We start from the raw sequence: 18,474 nt of genomic DNA, 5'->3' as shown, positions 1-18,474 counted from the left end.
ACACGTGCCAGGGGTACTAAACCAGGCAGCTGATGCGCTCTCTCGTTCCCATATGCAGGCCTTCCGGGGTTTTCTGCCCACAGCGGACTCGGTGGCGGCACCATTTCCCGAAGCTCTCTGGTCTCTCGGTGCCCCGGATTACAAAACCTCGTGGGAGAGAGTCTAGCACCCAGGACAAGGAAGGCATATGAAGGGGCGTTCCGTTCTTATTGGTCCTTTTTAGGGTCTGCTAGGGGAGAGCAATGGGGGCAGGAGGAGTATGTCCTGAAATTTCTGGTATCTTTACATCAGGCAGGCAAATCAGTGGCTACGGCCAATAGGCACCGGGCCGCCATTTCTTTCATGGCACGGGCTCATGGCATCCAGGACCCCACATCGTCCTTTCTGGTGCAAAAGGCCCTGCGTGGGTGGCAACGCATTGAGGGTCGTAGAGTGGATGAGAGGCACCCGATAGGTTTAGAAAGGTTGTCCTTGTTACTGTCCGTACTCCCTGCGACATGTTCATCTCAATCTGAGACGGTGCTATTCCGGGCCGCTTTTGCATTGGCCTTCCATGGGGCTATGCGGGTAAGCGAACTGGTAGCGAGGAACAAGCAGGATACGGGGGAGGTCTGTGTCGAGAACACATTCGGATACAGGGGGAGACAATGGTAGTCTCTATAGCCAGGTCCAAGACCGATCAGGGAGCGATCGGGGACAGTGTGGTAGTCCAGCGGATTCCGGGATCTCCCATGTGCCCGGTAAAATGCGTAGAGGAGTATTTAGCGCAGAGGGCGGCATCATGGGGGGGAAGCTTGCTGAGGCACACCGACGCCACCCCACTGACTAGGTTTCAATTTCAGCGGGTGTTAACAATGGCAATCGCGGCAGCGGGCTTGAACCCGAGCGATTTTGGGACCCATTCCTTCCGGATAGGGGCTGCGACAGAGGCTACAGCCAGGGGTCTGAGTGTTGAAAAGGTGAAACAGTTGGGGCGTTGGTCCTCGAACTGTTATAAAAGGTACGTGCGGTTGCACATGTTGTGAAGCCTATGTCATGAACTCACGCTTCTTGTTTTCTGTTTGGTTTACAGTTTCGCGAGCAGGCTTTGCGGGGCGGACTGTGCAGTTGACCCGACACCTGGGGACCAGCGGTCAAAGATCACCGGCTGAGGAAAGAGTGGTGTGGGTCGTTGGCCACTCATACGTGAGGCGTGCCGCGGACGTATTCAAAGCAGGTGACATGATTCACGTGGCTGGGGAATACGGGTACCAGGTGACCTTCCACGGAAGGGGCGGGCTCTGTATTGACCAGTTTCAAGATTTTATTGAGGGACTGTTAGGGCGGACGAGGTCACCGCCATGTGTAATCATAGTGCATCTTGGGGGCAATGATTTGGTGACCATTGGTCGACGAGTACTCCGAGTCAATTTTGTCCGCAGTGAGTTGGCTGGAGAGAAGGGTTCCGGGGTCCACAATTGCATGGTCACACATGATTCCTAGGAAGGTGTGGCAGGGGGCCCTCTCAGTGTCGGCTTTGAACCAGTCGGTGAAGAAGGTTAATAACAAAATGAGTAGGTTGTTTCGTACAGGTAAATTGCATTGTATTCCACACGGATGTATCCGGGGGAACCATATGTATTTGGAGGATGGGGTCCATTTGTCCCGGGAGGGTAATATCTTACTCATAGTAGACTTCATAGCTTGGTTAAAGAGTTTACATAGCCATGACCTTTCGTAGGAGCTTTTGTGGGGGGTCCGGATAGCCGGTCAACTATCCGGCCTGTGGCGGTAAGGTCATGATCGGTGAGCAGTAATTGGAAGATCCCTAGAGGTGGGGCGCCACCCATTATGGATGGGAGCGCCCGGGGGGAGGCGGCCATTGGCCCCTCACACGGGGAGGCGGTACCCTTCTAAGGATGGGACCGCCGAAAGGGAAGGCGGTCAAGACCCCTCCCTGGGGAGGAGGGGCTACGGGTCCCCTCCTTGGAATTTCCCGGGGCCAGGACATCCGCGACGGCGGATGTGGTAAGCAGTGTGGGGTGGGAGGGGGGTCTACGCTACCTTCTAGACACCTCACACGAGTCCTCGGACGACCACCAAGATGGCGTCGAGTAAGTATGGGCCCCCGTTAAGACAAGGGAAATTGGAATTTGGCACAGAGGTACAGTCCTCTGTGCACCCGCCCCTCAAAAGTAAGGGGGGGGGGGGGGGGGGGAGTCTGGTTTAGGGATCTGACACCGGTTACGACCTTGCCGTTGGCCCGTAATGTTAGGATGTACAATTTGAATTTTGAGAAATGCATTTACAGGATGTTTAGAATCGGCTAGGAGAACCTTTGTATTAGAGATATGTTAAGGTTAGCCAATAAACATCGTAATGTATAAATGAAATTGTACATGATATGAAACTGTTATTTTAATGTTTTAATTTTGTTTCATATTTTAATAAATACGGCCGGGAGGGTAACTCCCTCCCGCCTTCCAAAAGCTCAAGAACTGTATCCGTCTTCCCATTCTTGGGGATCGTGTTGGGAGGGGGTGACGGGTATCCAGGCCATATGGAAAGGGGCGACCACTCGGTCCCCCCGAACGTATGGTCGGGTGCCTCGATCCCCCCCGGAAGCCATTTTGGGCGGGAGGCGTGTCACGGCTGGTATGCCCGAAGCGGCGTAGCCGGGGCGCGCCTATTTCCCGCCCAAGAGGAGGCTGTCCTAGACACCTACACTGTTGGCCATGCCCTGTAGGCGGTCGGAGGGGGTCCACGCCCTCCCGAAGAAGAATAAATGGAGCAGCAATCCAAGGAAGCATCCTCTTGTTCTTGTGCTTGGAAGCTGCACCTCCTCGTTGCACGTGAGCCCTTGACGGAACAAGAGCCAATTTTGACCCACCCACCAGCCCCTGATGACAGCGTTTGTATTGCAATAAAGTCGATTGATGATGATATGATCTCCTTTTTAGGTTGTTTTCTTATAAAGTGCGATGTCTTTTTCAGGTTGTTTCTAATAAAGTTTGATGTTTTGATATACAATAATTAATTAATTAATTGTGTGCTTATATAGCGCTGGAATCACTCCCGAAGGGGTACCTCCGCGCTTCGACCGCTGCGAAAACCTTCCTGGCTTCCCTGAGAGATGGTCCCTTAATGGGTATCTCCAGGGTGAGACCAGGCATCCCCGGCGGTCTGGTGGGGCCATTAGTGAAGATGAGGCAAGCTAGTGCCCAGAGTTGCCGAGTGTGATCGCTGATCAGAGTGGGCACCGAGGCGAGAGAATTATCGAGTCCGCTGACCCTGGTCCAGAAACCTGCCGCGTCGGGAATCGAACCCTGGTCCCGGGCCGTCCTCTGCTCTCGGGTCTGCCGCCTCTAACCAGTGAGCCACACTACCACACTACTGTGGTTGCTCTTTTAGCACGAACTCAGGCCAGTATCGCAGCTATGATGAAAGAAGTGTATTGTAGAGATAAAGTTTATACTTGGAAAGCTAGAATAACGGTATATGTCGTTCTTAGTAGATTAAACAATGTCGTATTTATTTTTGGTCGGGCGGTAAGGTCATGATCGGTGAGCAGTAATTGGAAGATCCCTAGAGGTGGGGCGCCACCCATTATGGATGGGAGCGCCCGGGGGGAGGCGGCCATTGGCCCCTCACACGGGGAGGCGGTACCCTTCTAAGGATGTGACCGCCGAAAGGGAAGGCGGTCAAGACCCCTCCCTGGGGAGGAGGGGCTACGGGTCCCCTCCTTGGAATTTCCCGGGGCCAGGACATCCGCAACGGCGGATGTGGCAAGCAGTGTGGGGTGGGAGGGGGGTCTACGCTACCTTCTAGACACCTCACACGAGTCCTCGGACGACCACCAAGATGGCGTCGAGTAAGTATGGGCCCCTGTTTAGACAAGGGAAATTGGAATTTGGCACAGAGGTACAGTCCTCTGTGCACCCGCCCCTCACAAGTAAGGGGGGGGAGAGTCTGGTTTAGGGATCCGACACCGGTTACGACCTTGCCGTTGGCCCGTAATGTTAGGATGTACAATTTGAATTTTGAGAAATGCATTTACAGGATGTTTAGAATCGGCTAGGAGAACCTTTGTATTAGAGATATGTTAAGGTTAGCCAATAAACATCGTAATGTATAAATGAAATTGTACATGATATGAAACTTATTTTAATGTTTTAATTTTGTTTCATATTTTAATAAATACGGCCGGGAGGGTAACTCCCTCCCGCCTTCCAAAAGCTCAAGAACTGTATCCGTCTTCCCATTCTTGGAGATCGTGTTGGGAGGGGGTGACGGGTATCCAGGCCATACCAGACTGTGTTGACTGATCAGTGTAGTAATTGTCTTAATAGGATAGATAGTGTAGAAAGGCAATGGTGGAAGGACGATAGTGGAATACAAGAATGTCAAACAATTTAATACAATTATGTATTCCTTGTGTTAGGGCCATTTGCGACCTGGACACAAAAAAGTAAAAGAAAACAATATTAGGACAATATCCACCTCTAGCAAGAGAGATGACAAAACAACAAATGCCTTGTACCTTGCTCCATTAGACAGCTTGAGAATTATCTGGGTCTTCAAATTGTAGACTTTCCCCAGCCAACAGTCATATGCTATGTAATCTCCATACATAAAGGGCTAAAAAAGAAAGACAGCATGTAAAACATTACAGTTCCAGTGTTCAAGGTACTCCTAGTCCTGGTTCGCTCTCTTTCAAAGCTGGTTAGAAACCAGTTTTACATAGTTTGCACCTGCATACATCCAGTTAGAAAGCCTCACCCCTGCCCCACTAAAGAGATTGGAGTTACAACAATAAAGGCAGGAGAGTATGAATGGCAGAGTGCATGACAAGACGACAAGTCAAACAGCAAGTTATCTCACTTCTGTTTTCCAGCCACATAAAAATGCACCTTCAAAGCTCATGCACTTTTCTAGTGATTTGATAGTCTACTTGAGAAAACTTTCGGAAAATGAAACAGAAGTCGCCTCTAAATTCACATGGATATAAAAGTCAATACAGAATCACTATAACAGATAAATGGTTATTTTACAATACATTCCATGACATCTCTACTTACAGAAGTATACAATTTAATCTCTATTCCATTTAAAAGACAAATGAATACATAAGATTTTCTCACATCTCGGAAAAAATTAAAAAACAAATACAAAGCAAACAAGTTACACAATCATATGGCAGGCCTCAGTAGAGAAATGTATGTGACAAATGCCCATCCTGTAGGCCATAGGGAATTCATAAAGGCAATCGAGGGTCAATTATTGAGGCTCCATTCGAGGTCTAATTCTGCAACAGCTCCCATCAGTGAAAGGAAAGACTCTCACCCATATATGATGCAGATGCTTGCTGTTCACTGGATAGAAGACACAGTTTGTTCCCACCAGTTTTACTGCACAGTCGATGTTGGCATCAATCACAATTCCACACTGGCCATCCTGGTAAAAATAAAAACCAGAATAACTAACTTAGGTGCTTTAACATATTGGGATTTCAACAATGCAACGGTTTGTTCATAAATGCTGCACAGGTTAAAAGTGTTGAAACAAAACGTTCAAACAAGTAGCACCTGGAATGATTTTCTGATCAACAAATGAAGCAAAATGCAAATTCAAAACCATGTTATTTTATCAATTTATTTGGCAGTATATAGGTGTATTCACCATCTCGATTAAAGTTTCACATGCCAGTAAAGTCATCCCACCACAATGATCTAGTAACAGCTTGAGAAGGAAAGACGCGCTAAAAAAGAAACTCGTATCACAAGCACTGGAAACAAAGCATTTTCAGCGCAAGGGGGCGCGGGTGGGGGTTGGAGGTGGGGGGGGGCGGTTGGGCACATGGAGGTGCAATAGGACGCTGTAGGAAGAGGAAAGAAAGTACAAAATACCGCCCTCAGACTCCACTGATCGAGGGGCATTAACAGCAGTGAACAAGTACAACACAGGAAACGCAAGTATGCGCACTAAGCCCTGAACTTTGGGAAAATTCAATAGTACTAGTGATGGAGTTGCCTAAGGAGCTGGTGACTAGGACCACTGGAAAGCCATTACACATCAGCCGCATTGTGAGACTTGGAGTAAGCAAAGCCCACCTGTGAAGAAAACACGCTCCCAAGACAGTCGGCAGGATGAAATCTTGTGGAATGAGGCAGATAGAACGGTGTCATCTTGAAGGTAGGTTTCCAGTGTGTGCTCAGGTGCGTGGGGAAATATAAGCTCCCGAGTTAACGAAATTGTAAAGAGCTCACCGCAACGGATTGCCAAAGAACATGTATTTAATTTATTTTGTGAGATGCAGCAAATAAACCCAGTACAAAAACAGCCAAAGCAGAACAAGGTGATGCCTAGGCCTTGGCACAGATCATGTTAAAGAGGACCAGATGTGCTGTACTCCCACAAGGTGATAGAACACTGTACTAACTACATTAAAAGCAGTAGCCATCGCACCACACCATCCAACAAAATCCTACTCTTCAAGGCACCAATGAGATGAAGGGGTGTTCATATGAGACATCAGTGAACAGAACAAGCCACCAAAGGTAACACCCAATATATTGCACTAGCACCTGCCTATGGAGGATTACACCAGGACAGAGGGCACTGGTAGAATAACAAGAATAGACCTTATGTGCCGATCAATCCCTGAAAGCATCCACATATATCAGTTACTTTTCAAAAGGAGACAGACCTAGCCCTGAAAAGTAAACAGTGGAATTTTGATAGACGCCACATTCCTACAGAGGAGTGAACCTCACCAACATCAAAGAAAACAAGCTCCTGCATGACTAGAGAAAGAGTACATGCCACCCAAAGTCTCGTTCATAAAAGGATGGTCATCTACTGTGAAAGGATGTACACTTAGATCCAGAACGCTCAATGCTGGTAGGTGCATAGAAGAACATGGTGCTCACCAAGGACTGTTTACAGAATAGCCACTAATCGGTTAAAAGCAAACACCAAGAAAAGAAACACAAACATGCAAAGCCTCTTCACGATTTCTGTGAAACGGATGATGTATGGAGGTTCTGGAAAGGGGAATAGTGTTTCTGGAGGACAAGTTAAACACTTTAGAAATCAAAACAATCTCTGACGAGGTGAAGCACTCTCAGCGAACGCACAGTAGAAAAATACAAGGAATCCCTGAATAGATTGGGACTTTATCATTATAAAGCGTACTTAGCCAGGAGACACAGTGAAAGTGATAAGGCTTGCAGAATGCCAACCTAGCTAGCCAGAACAGATGGCCACAAACGTCAATTACTGCACTTCCAAACGGTGATAATGTCATTGTTAACTCTAAAACGGACATTAATGAGGCCTTGTGCTATTTCAATCTGTGTGCGCAACATGATCCACAACTCAATGTGCACAAAACTGAAGAAACTTACCACAGAGCAACATTTGTAAGTGGATTCTTCTTTAACAGCTGAGGAAATTATACTTTCTATATATAGTTTAGCTGCAGATAAAACAAGTGACAGCGAGGGACAAACATTTTTTTTTAAATGTTATGCTGCATACAAAGACACCTTTGCGTCCCTTCTACTGGAAGTACACTTGAGTTCTAGGGAGGCCTATGGATTACCTCCACAAGACAAGAATTATCCTGTTGAAGCTCGGAAGGGATCCATTCGAGCTGGGTTATTACAGATATATATTGTTAGAAAGTGCCCTCTTTTTGCATGGTTGCCCCACCTTTTGCCAAACGGTTGATGTACTTTGACTGAGTGAGCCCTGGGTTCCTGCCAACCAGGTAGCCAGGGCCTATGTTCTTTCCTTAAACTGCATTAAGGCAAAAACAAATTGGCACTCTTTGGCTACATGTCAGTCCGTTGTAAATGGTACCATAGGTACAAAGGGCTCTGTGGCCAGGGAAGGACTATAAGGGCTGTAACACTTATGGTGCCACCCCTACAGGAGATATATATATACACACACACACATACACACACTTGTAGACATATATACACACACACACTCACACTATGGGTGTTTTGGTGCAGAACAAAGTAAAGAGTTGACATGGCACACATGGAGTAGTTTCTGTCCTGTAACTCCAGTTCTGTAGTAGGGGTATCTCTGTTATAGTCATAATCTAGTGAATAGTCCCGCCCATGTGCGTGGACCCCGGCAATCAAAAATAATCTCTTAAGTTGTCAAATCATGCAGAAACTGCAAAGAAACTTAAGAGAGAATTTAAAGACAAATAATGCAGCCTATATCCACAGGCTACACTGTCCAGTACTTCAACTAGAAATTCCACTAAATAACACCACACATAATACAGCCAGCCCAGTTTCTACCATAGAGAAACTTGCCTCCACCAGTAAAAGACTCTGGAATGATAGAGAGGAAGGCATGGACAGACAAGCCCCATAGGCTGCCATTATGTGGCTTAAATAGGATACTGTGCCTTTAGTTCTTTTTGAAAGCGAAGCACGCCAGACCGGTCGCATTCTTTCCATGAAGAAATATCTCCACCGGGGAGGAGGGCGGGCGCTTATGACTATAACAGAGATACCCCTACTACAGAACTGGAGTTACAGGACAGAAACTACTCCTTCTGTAGTAGGGGTTCTCTGTGTATAGTCATAATCTAGTGAATAGAATGGCAAGCCCATCCCCACACCAAAGCGGCGGTGGAGAAAGAAAATAACGCCACTACTGTGCGAACAAATTCCGCAGCGAAGCTTGCCCAACCTGAGCGTCTGCCCTGGCATCAGTGTCCAGGCAGTAATACTTAGCAAAGGTATGGACCGACTTCCAAGTGGCTGCCTTGCAGATTTCAGCAATCGGCACGTTACGGAGCAAGGCCGTCGTGGCAGCTTTGCCCCTGGTGGAATGAGCCTTAGGCTTACCTCCTAAGGTCTTATTAGCCTTTTGGTAACACAATTGTATGCAGGACACAATCCACCTAGAGATGGACTGCTTAGAGGTAGCAAGACCCGTCCTGACCGATCCATATTTAATAAACAACTGGTCAGACCTACGAATATCCTTGGTTTTATCCAGATAAAATTTCAACACCCTCCTAACATCCAGGGAATGGACAGACCTTTCCGCTGGAGACGAAGGGTTCTGAAAAAACGTAGGCAAAGTTATGGTCTGGTTGACATGAAAATCAGAAATAACCTTGGGAAGAAATTTAGGGTGAGTACGCATAACAACCTTAGCAGCATGAAATACAGTATAAGGTTCAGTACAACACAACGCCTGAATTTCACTCACCCTGCGGGCCGATGTAATGGCCACGAGGAACGCCGCCTTCCAGGACAGGTGCTGCAACGAAGCCTTATGAATAGGTTCAAAAGGTTCCTTCATCAATCTGGACAGCACCACATTCAATTCCCATGAAGGCGAAGGAAGCCTGACAGGAGGGAATACTTTCTTCAATCCTTCCAGAAAATCTTTGATCACAGGGATCTGGAAAAAGGAAGTCTGTGAAGGGTATTTCCTGTAGGCAGTCAATGCAGCAAGATGAACCTTAATGGAATGAACATGAAGGCCAGACTGCGCCAAATGTAAAAGGTAAGGAAGGATGACATCTTCCTTACAGGTCGTAGGGTCATGGTTCTTAGACTGGCACCAGATACAAAACCTCTTCCACTTGTAAGCATATGAAGTTCGAGTGGAAGGCCTCTTAGACTCCTTCAGTATGTCCATGCAATCCTCAGGCAGTTTCAGATGGCCTATCTCAGGAGCCATGCCGCCAAACTCAAAGAGAGGTTGGGGTGTAACATCTGTCCCCCGAACTTCGTGAGAAGGTCCGGCCCGCACGGCAACCGAATGTGAGGAAGGAGAGACCGGTGAAGCAGGTCCGTGAACCACCACTGCCTGGGCCACTCCGGGCCAGCTTGATGAGCACCGCCGGAATCCGGGGAATGAGAGGAAAGGCGTACACAAAGCCGTTCGTCCAGTTGATCCATAACGCATTCCCCAGGGTCCCTTGCTGGTAGTACCTGGAGGCGAAGTCTCTGCACTTGCTGTTTTCGGCGGTGGCGAACAAATCTACTTCTGGAGTTCCCCACCATGCGAAGACTTCTCCTAGTACTTCGTCGTTTATGACCCATTCGTGGTTTTCCTGAACCAGCCTGCTCAGTGCGTCTGCCTGAACATTCTGCACACCTGGCAGATGGGTAGCCGTTATCGTCAGTCCTCTGGCCAGAAGCCAGTGCCAGATCGCCTGCGCCTCCTGCGACAGAGTGCGTGCTCTCGAGCCCCCCTGCTTGTTGAGGTAGTACATCGTGGTGGTATTGTCCGTCTGTACAAGCAGAGAGTTGGTCTGGAAGGACGGAAGAAAGGCCTTCAGTGCCAAGCGAACAGCCCTGAGTTCCAGGAAATTGATGTGATACGTGGCCTCCATCGGTGACCACGTTCCTTGAATCTGCAGGTTCCCGGAATGCGCTCCCCATCCCAGGAGAGAAGCATCCGTCACGACAGTCTGCGAGGGAATGTCTTTGTGGAAGGGAACCCCTCTCAGGAGGTTCTCTGCCGAACACCACCATTTCAGAGACTGAAGAGCATGCAGAGACAGTCGTATCTGGTTGTCCCAAGACCCTGTCCTCTGATCCCACTGGTCTTCCAAGCACTCCTGCAGCGGTCTCATGTGCAGCCGTGCGTGTGGCGTCAGGAAGATACAAGAGGCCATTGATCCCAGTAGAGAAGACACCGTCCTCACTGTCGTAGATGGAGTGGTCATAAGAGCCTGAGCCTTCCGAAGGAGAGATAATCGTCGCTCTTCCGAAGGAGACACGCTTGCTGACAGCGTATTGATGGAGGCTCCCAAGTACTGTATGCATTGGACCGGAGTCGGAACAGACTTGGCCATGTTGATGTGCAGCCCCAGCTTGTTCAAGAGAACGCACGTCTTCTGGAAGTGTGCTCGCGCTTCCGAGAAGGAGGATGCCTTGATCAACCAAACGTCCAGGTACGGGTAGACAAACACCTTGTTCTTCCTTAGGTGCGCTGCTACCACCGCCATGCACTTCGAGAATGTTCTCGGCGCAGACTTCAGTCCGAATGGGAGTACTGTGTATTGATAGCGATTGGCGCCGACTTGGAACCGCAGGAACTTCCTGTGTTTGTGTGCATTGGGCACATGGAAGTAAGCATCCTGTAGGTTTATGGCACATAGCCAGTCTCCCTGTTGCAACTGAGGGTAAATCTGGTGCAACGACAGCATGCAAAACTTTTCCCTGCGAATCCATTTGTTTGCCTGTCGCAAGTCCAGAATGGGCCTGAACTCGTTCTTGTCCTTCTTGCGAACCAGGAAGAACCGGGAGTACAGGCCTCTTCCTCTCTGGGACAGAGGCACGTCTTCTATCGCCCTTTTCCTCAACAGGATATCGGCCTCTGCCTGGAGCTCGCGCAGCTGAAACTGAGCTGACCGGAGGAATCGCCGGAGGAGGGCTCGTGAACCGAAGACTGTATCCATTGCAAACAATATTCAGCACCCACTTGTCCTGAGTAATTTTTCTCCACTCTGCCAGAAAAAATTGAATGCTTCTCCCTACCGGAGTGGGTAACAGATCCGAGGGAAGTAGGTTCCTAGGGCCTAGACCCAGCCTGGCTCTTGGGCGCCGGAGCCGACTGCTGGCCTCCTCTGCCCTTCCGGCGCTTCTGGAATGGCTTACGGAACTGGTGTTGTTGCGACTGTCCCGAAGCCTGGCCACGTCCTTTGCCTTGCCCACTGAACCGCCGTTGGAACGGGCGGTACAACTTCGTGTCTTTAGGCTTCTCCAGGCCCACCGCCGTGAGCGTTTCGGCCTCCGCCTTCATGCGGGCCATCTCATCGTCCGCATGCTTCCCGAAGAGGGTCTCGCCGGAGAATGGCAGGTTGGCTACCCTCTGCTGTGCGTCCGGTTTCAGGGACGTAATACGGAGCCAGGCGTGACGTCGTTGGTTAACCCCATGGCAAAACCCATGAGCTGCCAACAGGGAAGAGTCCGCTGCAGCGCTGATAATCTGGTTAGCCACCAGCATCCCTTCATTCAGCACTTCCTGGAAGTCCTTGCGCTTCTCGCGAGGTAAGAGCTCCGCAAACTGCTGGAGGGAGTCCCAGAGAGCACGGTCGTAGCGTCCCAACAGCGCCGTGGCACTCGCAGCCTTCATGGAGGTAGCCGATGTTCCACATACTTTCCTCCCTGCCGAATCCATCCATCTGGACTCCTTATCCGGGGGAACCGTGGATGACGGGGTGGTGTTATGTTTGCGGGCCGCCGTCAGAATTACAGAGTCCGGAGGGGGTTCCGCCCTCAGAAAGGCCAGGTCCGAATTTGGAGCCCGGTACTTCTTCAGCAACCTCGATGGAGCCGCCTTCGTCACCGCAGGGGTGAGAAAAGGGGCCATAGCCGGTTCCTCCAGGCCCGGCACCAGAGGCAGGAGTGGACGAGACAGGTGTTTTTGATGCAATGTCTCAAAGATGACTGAAGTTTTAGGAGTAGGCACAGTCAAGGATATGCCCAACTTCGCAGCGCCCCTTAAAAGGACATCATGGAACGCCACCAGGTCATCAATCGGGGACACCCTCGTGTCTGGTGACCCCGACAAGGTCGGAGAATAGTCCCTGGTACCAGAGGACCTTGTGGGAGAGCGAGATTTGTGCCTCCTATGGTGGCGTCTCGACCGCGTGGACGATCTGTGTCGCGATCTCTCCCTCCTCCCAGAGCGAGAGCGAGACCTGCCAGCCCGTGGCCGCTCCACCGGTTTCCGTGGTGGGGTCTTCCTTGGCTCCTCTCGGGGTTTATGTTTTGGGGTCCCCTTAGGAGGTACAGGCAAAGAAGGCAGCGAAGTGGACCTCGGCGGAGGAACCATCGGCCGAGGGGCGGGCCCATGCGGAGGAACTGGTGGCGGTGGGTCGCCTGATGGAAGTGGAGGGTTGAGGGGAGGCTCCTCCTTAGGTACAGGTGGAGGTGGCGACCGAGGCCGAGATGGCGTGTACACCTCTGAGTACACCGAGCCCGGTGACCCTTCAGGCGAAGGGGGCTGAGATCCAGCCCCTTCAGCAGGTGATCGCTTCCTCTTGCGTCCTCCACTAGAAGCAGTCTGACTTCTGGGACCAGAATCCCTCTTGCGCCGTTTTGGAGAGGCAGAACGACTCCTAGACGCCGACCTCCTTCTCGACGCTGAGCGTCGCTTTTCTGGCGTCGAACGTCGCCTCCGCGACTCCGGCGAACGCCGCCTCCGCGACGTCGACCTCCTCTTCCTCGACGTCGAACGCCGTCCCCTCGACGAACGTTCCGTCTGACGACGAGCGTCGATTCCTCCTTCTCGATGCCCTCCACGTCGAGGAGCCCCTCGACGCCGACCGGTGCTTCGACGGCGATCGGCGGCGACGCCTAGACGGCGAGCGCCGATGCTTGTCACTTCGTCTCCGACGTCGATAGGAAGACTCCGACGTCGATGATGACGATGACATCGACGGTGGCTTCGACGGCGACCTCTCCGGGCCCTTCGACGTCGAGCCATCACGCCGTCTCGACCCGGAGCCCCAGGGAGAAGGGGAACACACCGCCGTCATCCCTCTCGACGTCGTCGATGCAATCGACGTCGACGGAGACCGGGACCGCATGCTGGACTTCCTGCCTCTGGGGAGCCCCCCAGAGGCCTCAGCAGAGGCAGAGGGAACCTTCCCAGCCTGCCCAGACCCACCTGCAGCCTGCAGACGCCTCTCCTCAAGGCCAGAAAGCCTAATCTTCATCCTGTCCCTCAGAGTCCGAGCAGTAAACTGCTTGCAGATGACACAGTCCTCAGGGACATGATCTTCAGGGAGACAGACGATGCAGACGTCGTGTGGATCACTCTTGGCCTTCTTCCTCCCACATGCTGGACACTTATCAAAAAGACCAGGCATTTTAGAGCCCTAAAACGCCTGAACCAACACACAAAAGAGAAGGAGAACGCCAAGAAAGTAAACTGAAACACTTTTAAAACACAAAAGTGCCAAAATATCCAATAAACCCTTGGAACAAGGGAGAGCTCAATGCCAGGGTCCTGTTAGCAGGAGCCGGAAAAAAGAACTGAAAGTAGAGGGACCTGCTATGCATTCTGGGATACTGGGAGAAGGTTCTAGAAAGCTCTCTTAAAGGCACAGTATCCTATTTAAGCCACATAATGGCAGCCTATGGGGCTTGTCTGTCCATGCCTTCCTCTTTATCATTCCAGAGTCTTTTACTGGTGGAGGCAAGTTTCTCTATGGTAGAAACTGGGCTGGCTGTATTATGTGTGTTGTTATTTGGTGGAATTTCTAGTTGAAGTACTGGACAGTGTAGCCTGTGGATATAGGCTGCATTATTTGTCTTTAAATTCTCTCCTAAGTGTCTTTGCAGTTTCTGCATGATTTGACAACTTAAGAGATTATTTTTGATTGCCGGGGTCCACGCACATGGGCGGGACTATTCACTAGATTATGACTATACACAGAGATCCCCTACTACAGAACCCTGTATGCCATTTCTGCCACCCCTCTAGCTGGGTGCACTATACCAGTGGTGATGTTAAAGATTGCAGGAAACTCTGTTAGCATGAGCTGAAAGCCATTTTGTACTTGGCAGCCATTTTAGTTAGCCATGTGCTTTCTCCCTCTTCCAGAGCCTTGCACATGCTCAGAAAGGCCTAGCTGTCAGAATGCATCTGCTCTTATGTTATAACTGTCAGGCTATTCTTGCTGATGTATGGAGAAACGTCTCTCCTCCCACTTTGTTGAGCAAGCTAATTTTGTATACCCATATTAGTCAATTTGAATGCTTTTATGTGCCAGGGCCTCCCCTTGGTTTTATGCATATATAAGGCCCCTGTTCTCTGTACTCCTTAGAATGGCTCCTATAGTGGCCTGAGGGTACCGTATGACGCAGTCTCCCTCATGTGAGGTTAATTAATGCATTGTTTTTATATTACAGCTTCCGTGCCAATTTCTTCTTTGTTGGTTCAAAAGACTAGGTGTATCAGTGAACCGCTTAGAAGGTTTTTATTTCTTCAGTGAGGGTACAGGTGCATGAGCCCTGTACCCCTACAGTGTCTAAACCAATTCTTAGACATTATAAGTGCAGTAATGCCATTAACAGCATATGGTGCTGGGAGTTTGTCGTTACGCACTCTAAAGCACCATAATAGATTTACTGAAAACTGGGAAGTTTGGCATCAGTGTGGGTTTAATGTGCTGAGAAGTTTGATACCAGTGTGGGATTTAATGAAAAATGCAATGAGGGGGCACCTTACAGATGCCCCCTGAAAAACTACACAGCTCTAGTGTCGTGGCTGAGTGTCTTCTCGCCAGCTTCCGCCTCCAGAAATGTTTCTAGACCCCTGAGTCGAGAGCCTGCTGCGCTTGGGGGGGGGGGGGGGTCTGAAAAAATGCACATCCTGGGACGAGGTGCCTAGCCTCTTCCCCCAGGATGGGCAGGGTCTACAAAGGGGAAGTTTCAAAGGCCTGCCGCCTATGTGAGCTACACCAACCATTTGCCGCTTCCAGCAACAGGCTCCAACCGGTTCGGACCTCCACTTTGGGTGGTAGAATTAGGAGGAAAACCAAGTGAGGAAGGGAAGTGGGCCCACCTTTTCCAACCCCTCAGGTGGGGGAGGAGAGGTGAAGCTCAACTCTCAGTCCCCGCCATCTTGCAGATTTGAGGAGGGGGGGGGGGTAACCCAGCCAACCAGAGAGGCATATGCCCCAACCCTCTGGAGGTTGGCATAATAGAGGGTGTGCCCACCCCAAGGAAAGGCCCCATTGGCCTGACCTTTACTTACCTGTAACTCTAGAATTTAGGGGCAAACCCGAACCTTGCCTCCTCAGACAAGAATCAACCGGAAGAAGGACTGAAGAAGCCGTGCTGAAACTAAGAGGAGGAGGAGGATGCCCACTGACTTAGCCCCAGCACTACTGGCCTGTCCGTACCACGAACCTGCTCCAGCAAAATCTCGGTGTGTACTGCTGCCAGCAGCCCTAAACAATCTGGAGGACCTGCCCTGCCTACCAAACCCATCACTTTGTCTCTGTTGAGCACCGATTTGCTCACCAACAGACTCTGGCTCCGGCCAATTCAACGAGTCTGCACCAGACGCCCACAGCCCAAGTTAGAGTAGCCAACACCACAAGGAGGTCTCCCAGTCGATCCTGACCTGGGATCTGGTGATGACCTGCCACAAATCGACACCTGAAGCCCCATTCTTAAGGATCCTCCTGACCGCAACAGGAGCTGGTACGAAAACCAGATGCCTAAAGACACCCCTGCATCCAACATCCCACGGCCTTGGGTGGCCCAACCGACTTCATTCTGAGCCTGCAGTCTTTGTTGCAACAGGAGAATCCCCAATGCAATCAACAGGGCACTCAACGCCAAAAACAGCACCCTGCACCCAGCCGCCCCTGCGGGTGTGCTTTGGGTGCTAACAAGTATCACCTTTTGCCCTGAGCCTAACACCTGGAACTTTGCTCCTACAACCTTGTGGCCTGCTCGTGAGCAGCCACCAACCGGAGGCCCCCTATCTCCATTGGATAACATTTGGCCTCACCACCTTGCACCCGGCCGTCCTAGTACAGCGGAGGGTGCTTTGAGTGTGTATCCTGGACCCTGGAGGAACCCTGGTTCTAATCCCAGGAAACCAAGTCCCAAACCCAAGTACTTACCCTGAAACCGATAACCTCATTTCCTCCCAAAGGACTGCATGAATTGCTTTCTTGTGAAAATTGTTGTGTGGAGTTGATTTTGTAGGATAACTTGAAAAACTGCAAACATCTAAAACTGCTTTACTTACCTTTTCTCTAGGAAATGTGTGATTTCTAGGCATATCACATTGAGCAGAAAGGAATCCTTAAAGTAATTTGAAAAGTAATCGAACAGTAATTTCCACTGTATTCAAAGTATTTAGAAACCTGTAAAAGTAATTTTCATTCAGCTTGCTTCTATTGTTCAACCAGCCTTGAAAAGTACCATTTACACATACCTGTGCCAGGCTTGCTCGGTTCTAGAAAATAAATATAGCTAAATAATATTTTTTATACAATCAAATTTGTCCAAGTTCAGTCTTTGAGTGTGTGACATCATTTCTTGCCTGAGTGTGTACCACAAATGCTTAACAGCACCCTCTGATAAAGTCTTATTGCTCGCTCACACTACCACTATAAAAGGCAAGTTGTTTAATGAAATGATGTTTAAACATGATCTGGGCTTCTCAAACCGCCTTTGTACACCCACAATGGAGTTTGGCTACACATTTATTGGGAGGGGTGCTAAATCAACTATTGATTTTATTTTAATACCTAATTGCTACGCTAGTCACATGAAAGCATATGACATCCAACATAATGTTATGTGTGACCATCTGGCTATCAGCGTGAATATAGAAGAACGTAGCTCAGCGATAAATAGAATTTGTAATAAAATAGCATGGGTGCAGGACATCGAATTGGGAAGGAGAAATGGATTTACTATCCGCTGGGGAAGTAGAGACCCAGCAGAATAAAGTACAGAAATATTACTAAAGGGACAAGCTCAAATTTTAAAGTGTTTAAGCGATTGTCCGACACATGAGGATGTTTTGATTGCCTTTCATGATATCACTGAAATCATCAGAATTAGTCTATTTAAAGTTCACAAAGGCCCGCGTAACACAAAGAAAGGATTGTTTGACAAAAACTGTACAAAACATTATTCAAACCTAAACAATGCCTTACATAGAGAGGTGAGAGACCCGAACGAGATAAGGTGTAGAAAACTATACCAGGAAGCCAGGAAAAGAAGGCTATCTGAGATGAAAAATAAGGCCAGGAAGGACCTTGTTGACGCCGCCAAGTCAAAAGATAGCTCGAAATTTTGGGCAGCATTGAATGCACCTTTTTTAATCAGCAAAATAACGAACCAACTATTGACCAGGCCATAGCAGAACAGACATGGGTTGACTTTTTTTCCAGGATATATGCTAGTCAGAAGCCCAATGAGGAAGCGCCCCCGAAGACCAGATATGGGAAGCTCAGCTCAGTCCTTTAAGCCTATTAAACTCGATATCTCTCTCCAGGATGTCGTAGCTAGTAAGAGAGGTAAGGCTGCGGGCCCGGACGGGATACCAATTGACCTTTACAAGTCAAATTTGGACGTTTGGGGACCCATTTTAACTAGGGTTTTACAGGCATGCTGTGAAAGATTTTATTAATACATGGTCCGAATCCATTATAGACCCATTTTTAAAAAGGGTGACTGAGAGAACCCGGCCTGGTACCGCCCAATATCTTTTTTGGACTCACTGATGAAGGTGGCAGGCAGGATAGTTCTAGATCGTTTACAGGGATGGACCAAAGAAAAAGGAATTTTAAGCGATGTCAGTATGGTTTTAGAGCTGGCTTGGGAACGAACGAGCAGATTTTTAACTTAAGCAATTTAATTGGTAAATACTGTAAGGATAAAGCAGGGAAGTTCTATCTGGCATTCGAAGACCTCTCTGATGCTTTTGATTGTGTGGTCCATGAAAAGTTGTGAGATGTCC

At 49.3% G+C, this 18,474-nt stretch overlaps 1 protein-coding gene across 1 annotated transcript in view; it reads right to left on the bottom strand.

Moving 5' to 3' along the window:
• Positions 1 to 18,474, bottom strand: part of UBE2O (ubiquitin conjugating enzyme E2 O) — a 620,140-nt gene that overhangs the window by 501,467 nt on the left and 100,199 nt on the right. Inside the window, exons 3-4 of the mRNA XM_086930688.1 lie at positions 5,323 to 5,433; positions 4,520 to 4,617 (exon numbers count right to left, since the gene is read on the bottom strand). Coding sequence (XP_086786814.1) covers positions 4,520 to 4,617; positions 5,323 to 5,433 — 209 coding nt within the window. The remainder of the gene's footprint in view (positions 1 to 4,519; positions 4,618 to 5,322; positions 5,434 to 18,474) is intronic.

This window comes from Lissotriton vulgaris, chromosome 7, assembly GCF_964263255.1.
Source record: "Lissotriton vulgaris chromosome 7, aLisVul1.2, whole genome shotgun sequence".
Classification (NCBI taxonomy): Eukaryota; Metazoa; Chordata; class Amphibia; order Caudata; family Salamandridae; genus Lissotriton; species Lissotriton vulgaris.
The sequence above is the reverse complement of the archived record's forward strand: the minus strand, read 5'-3'. Positions and strand labels throughout refer to the sequence as shown.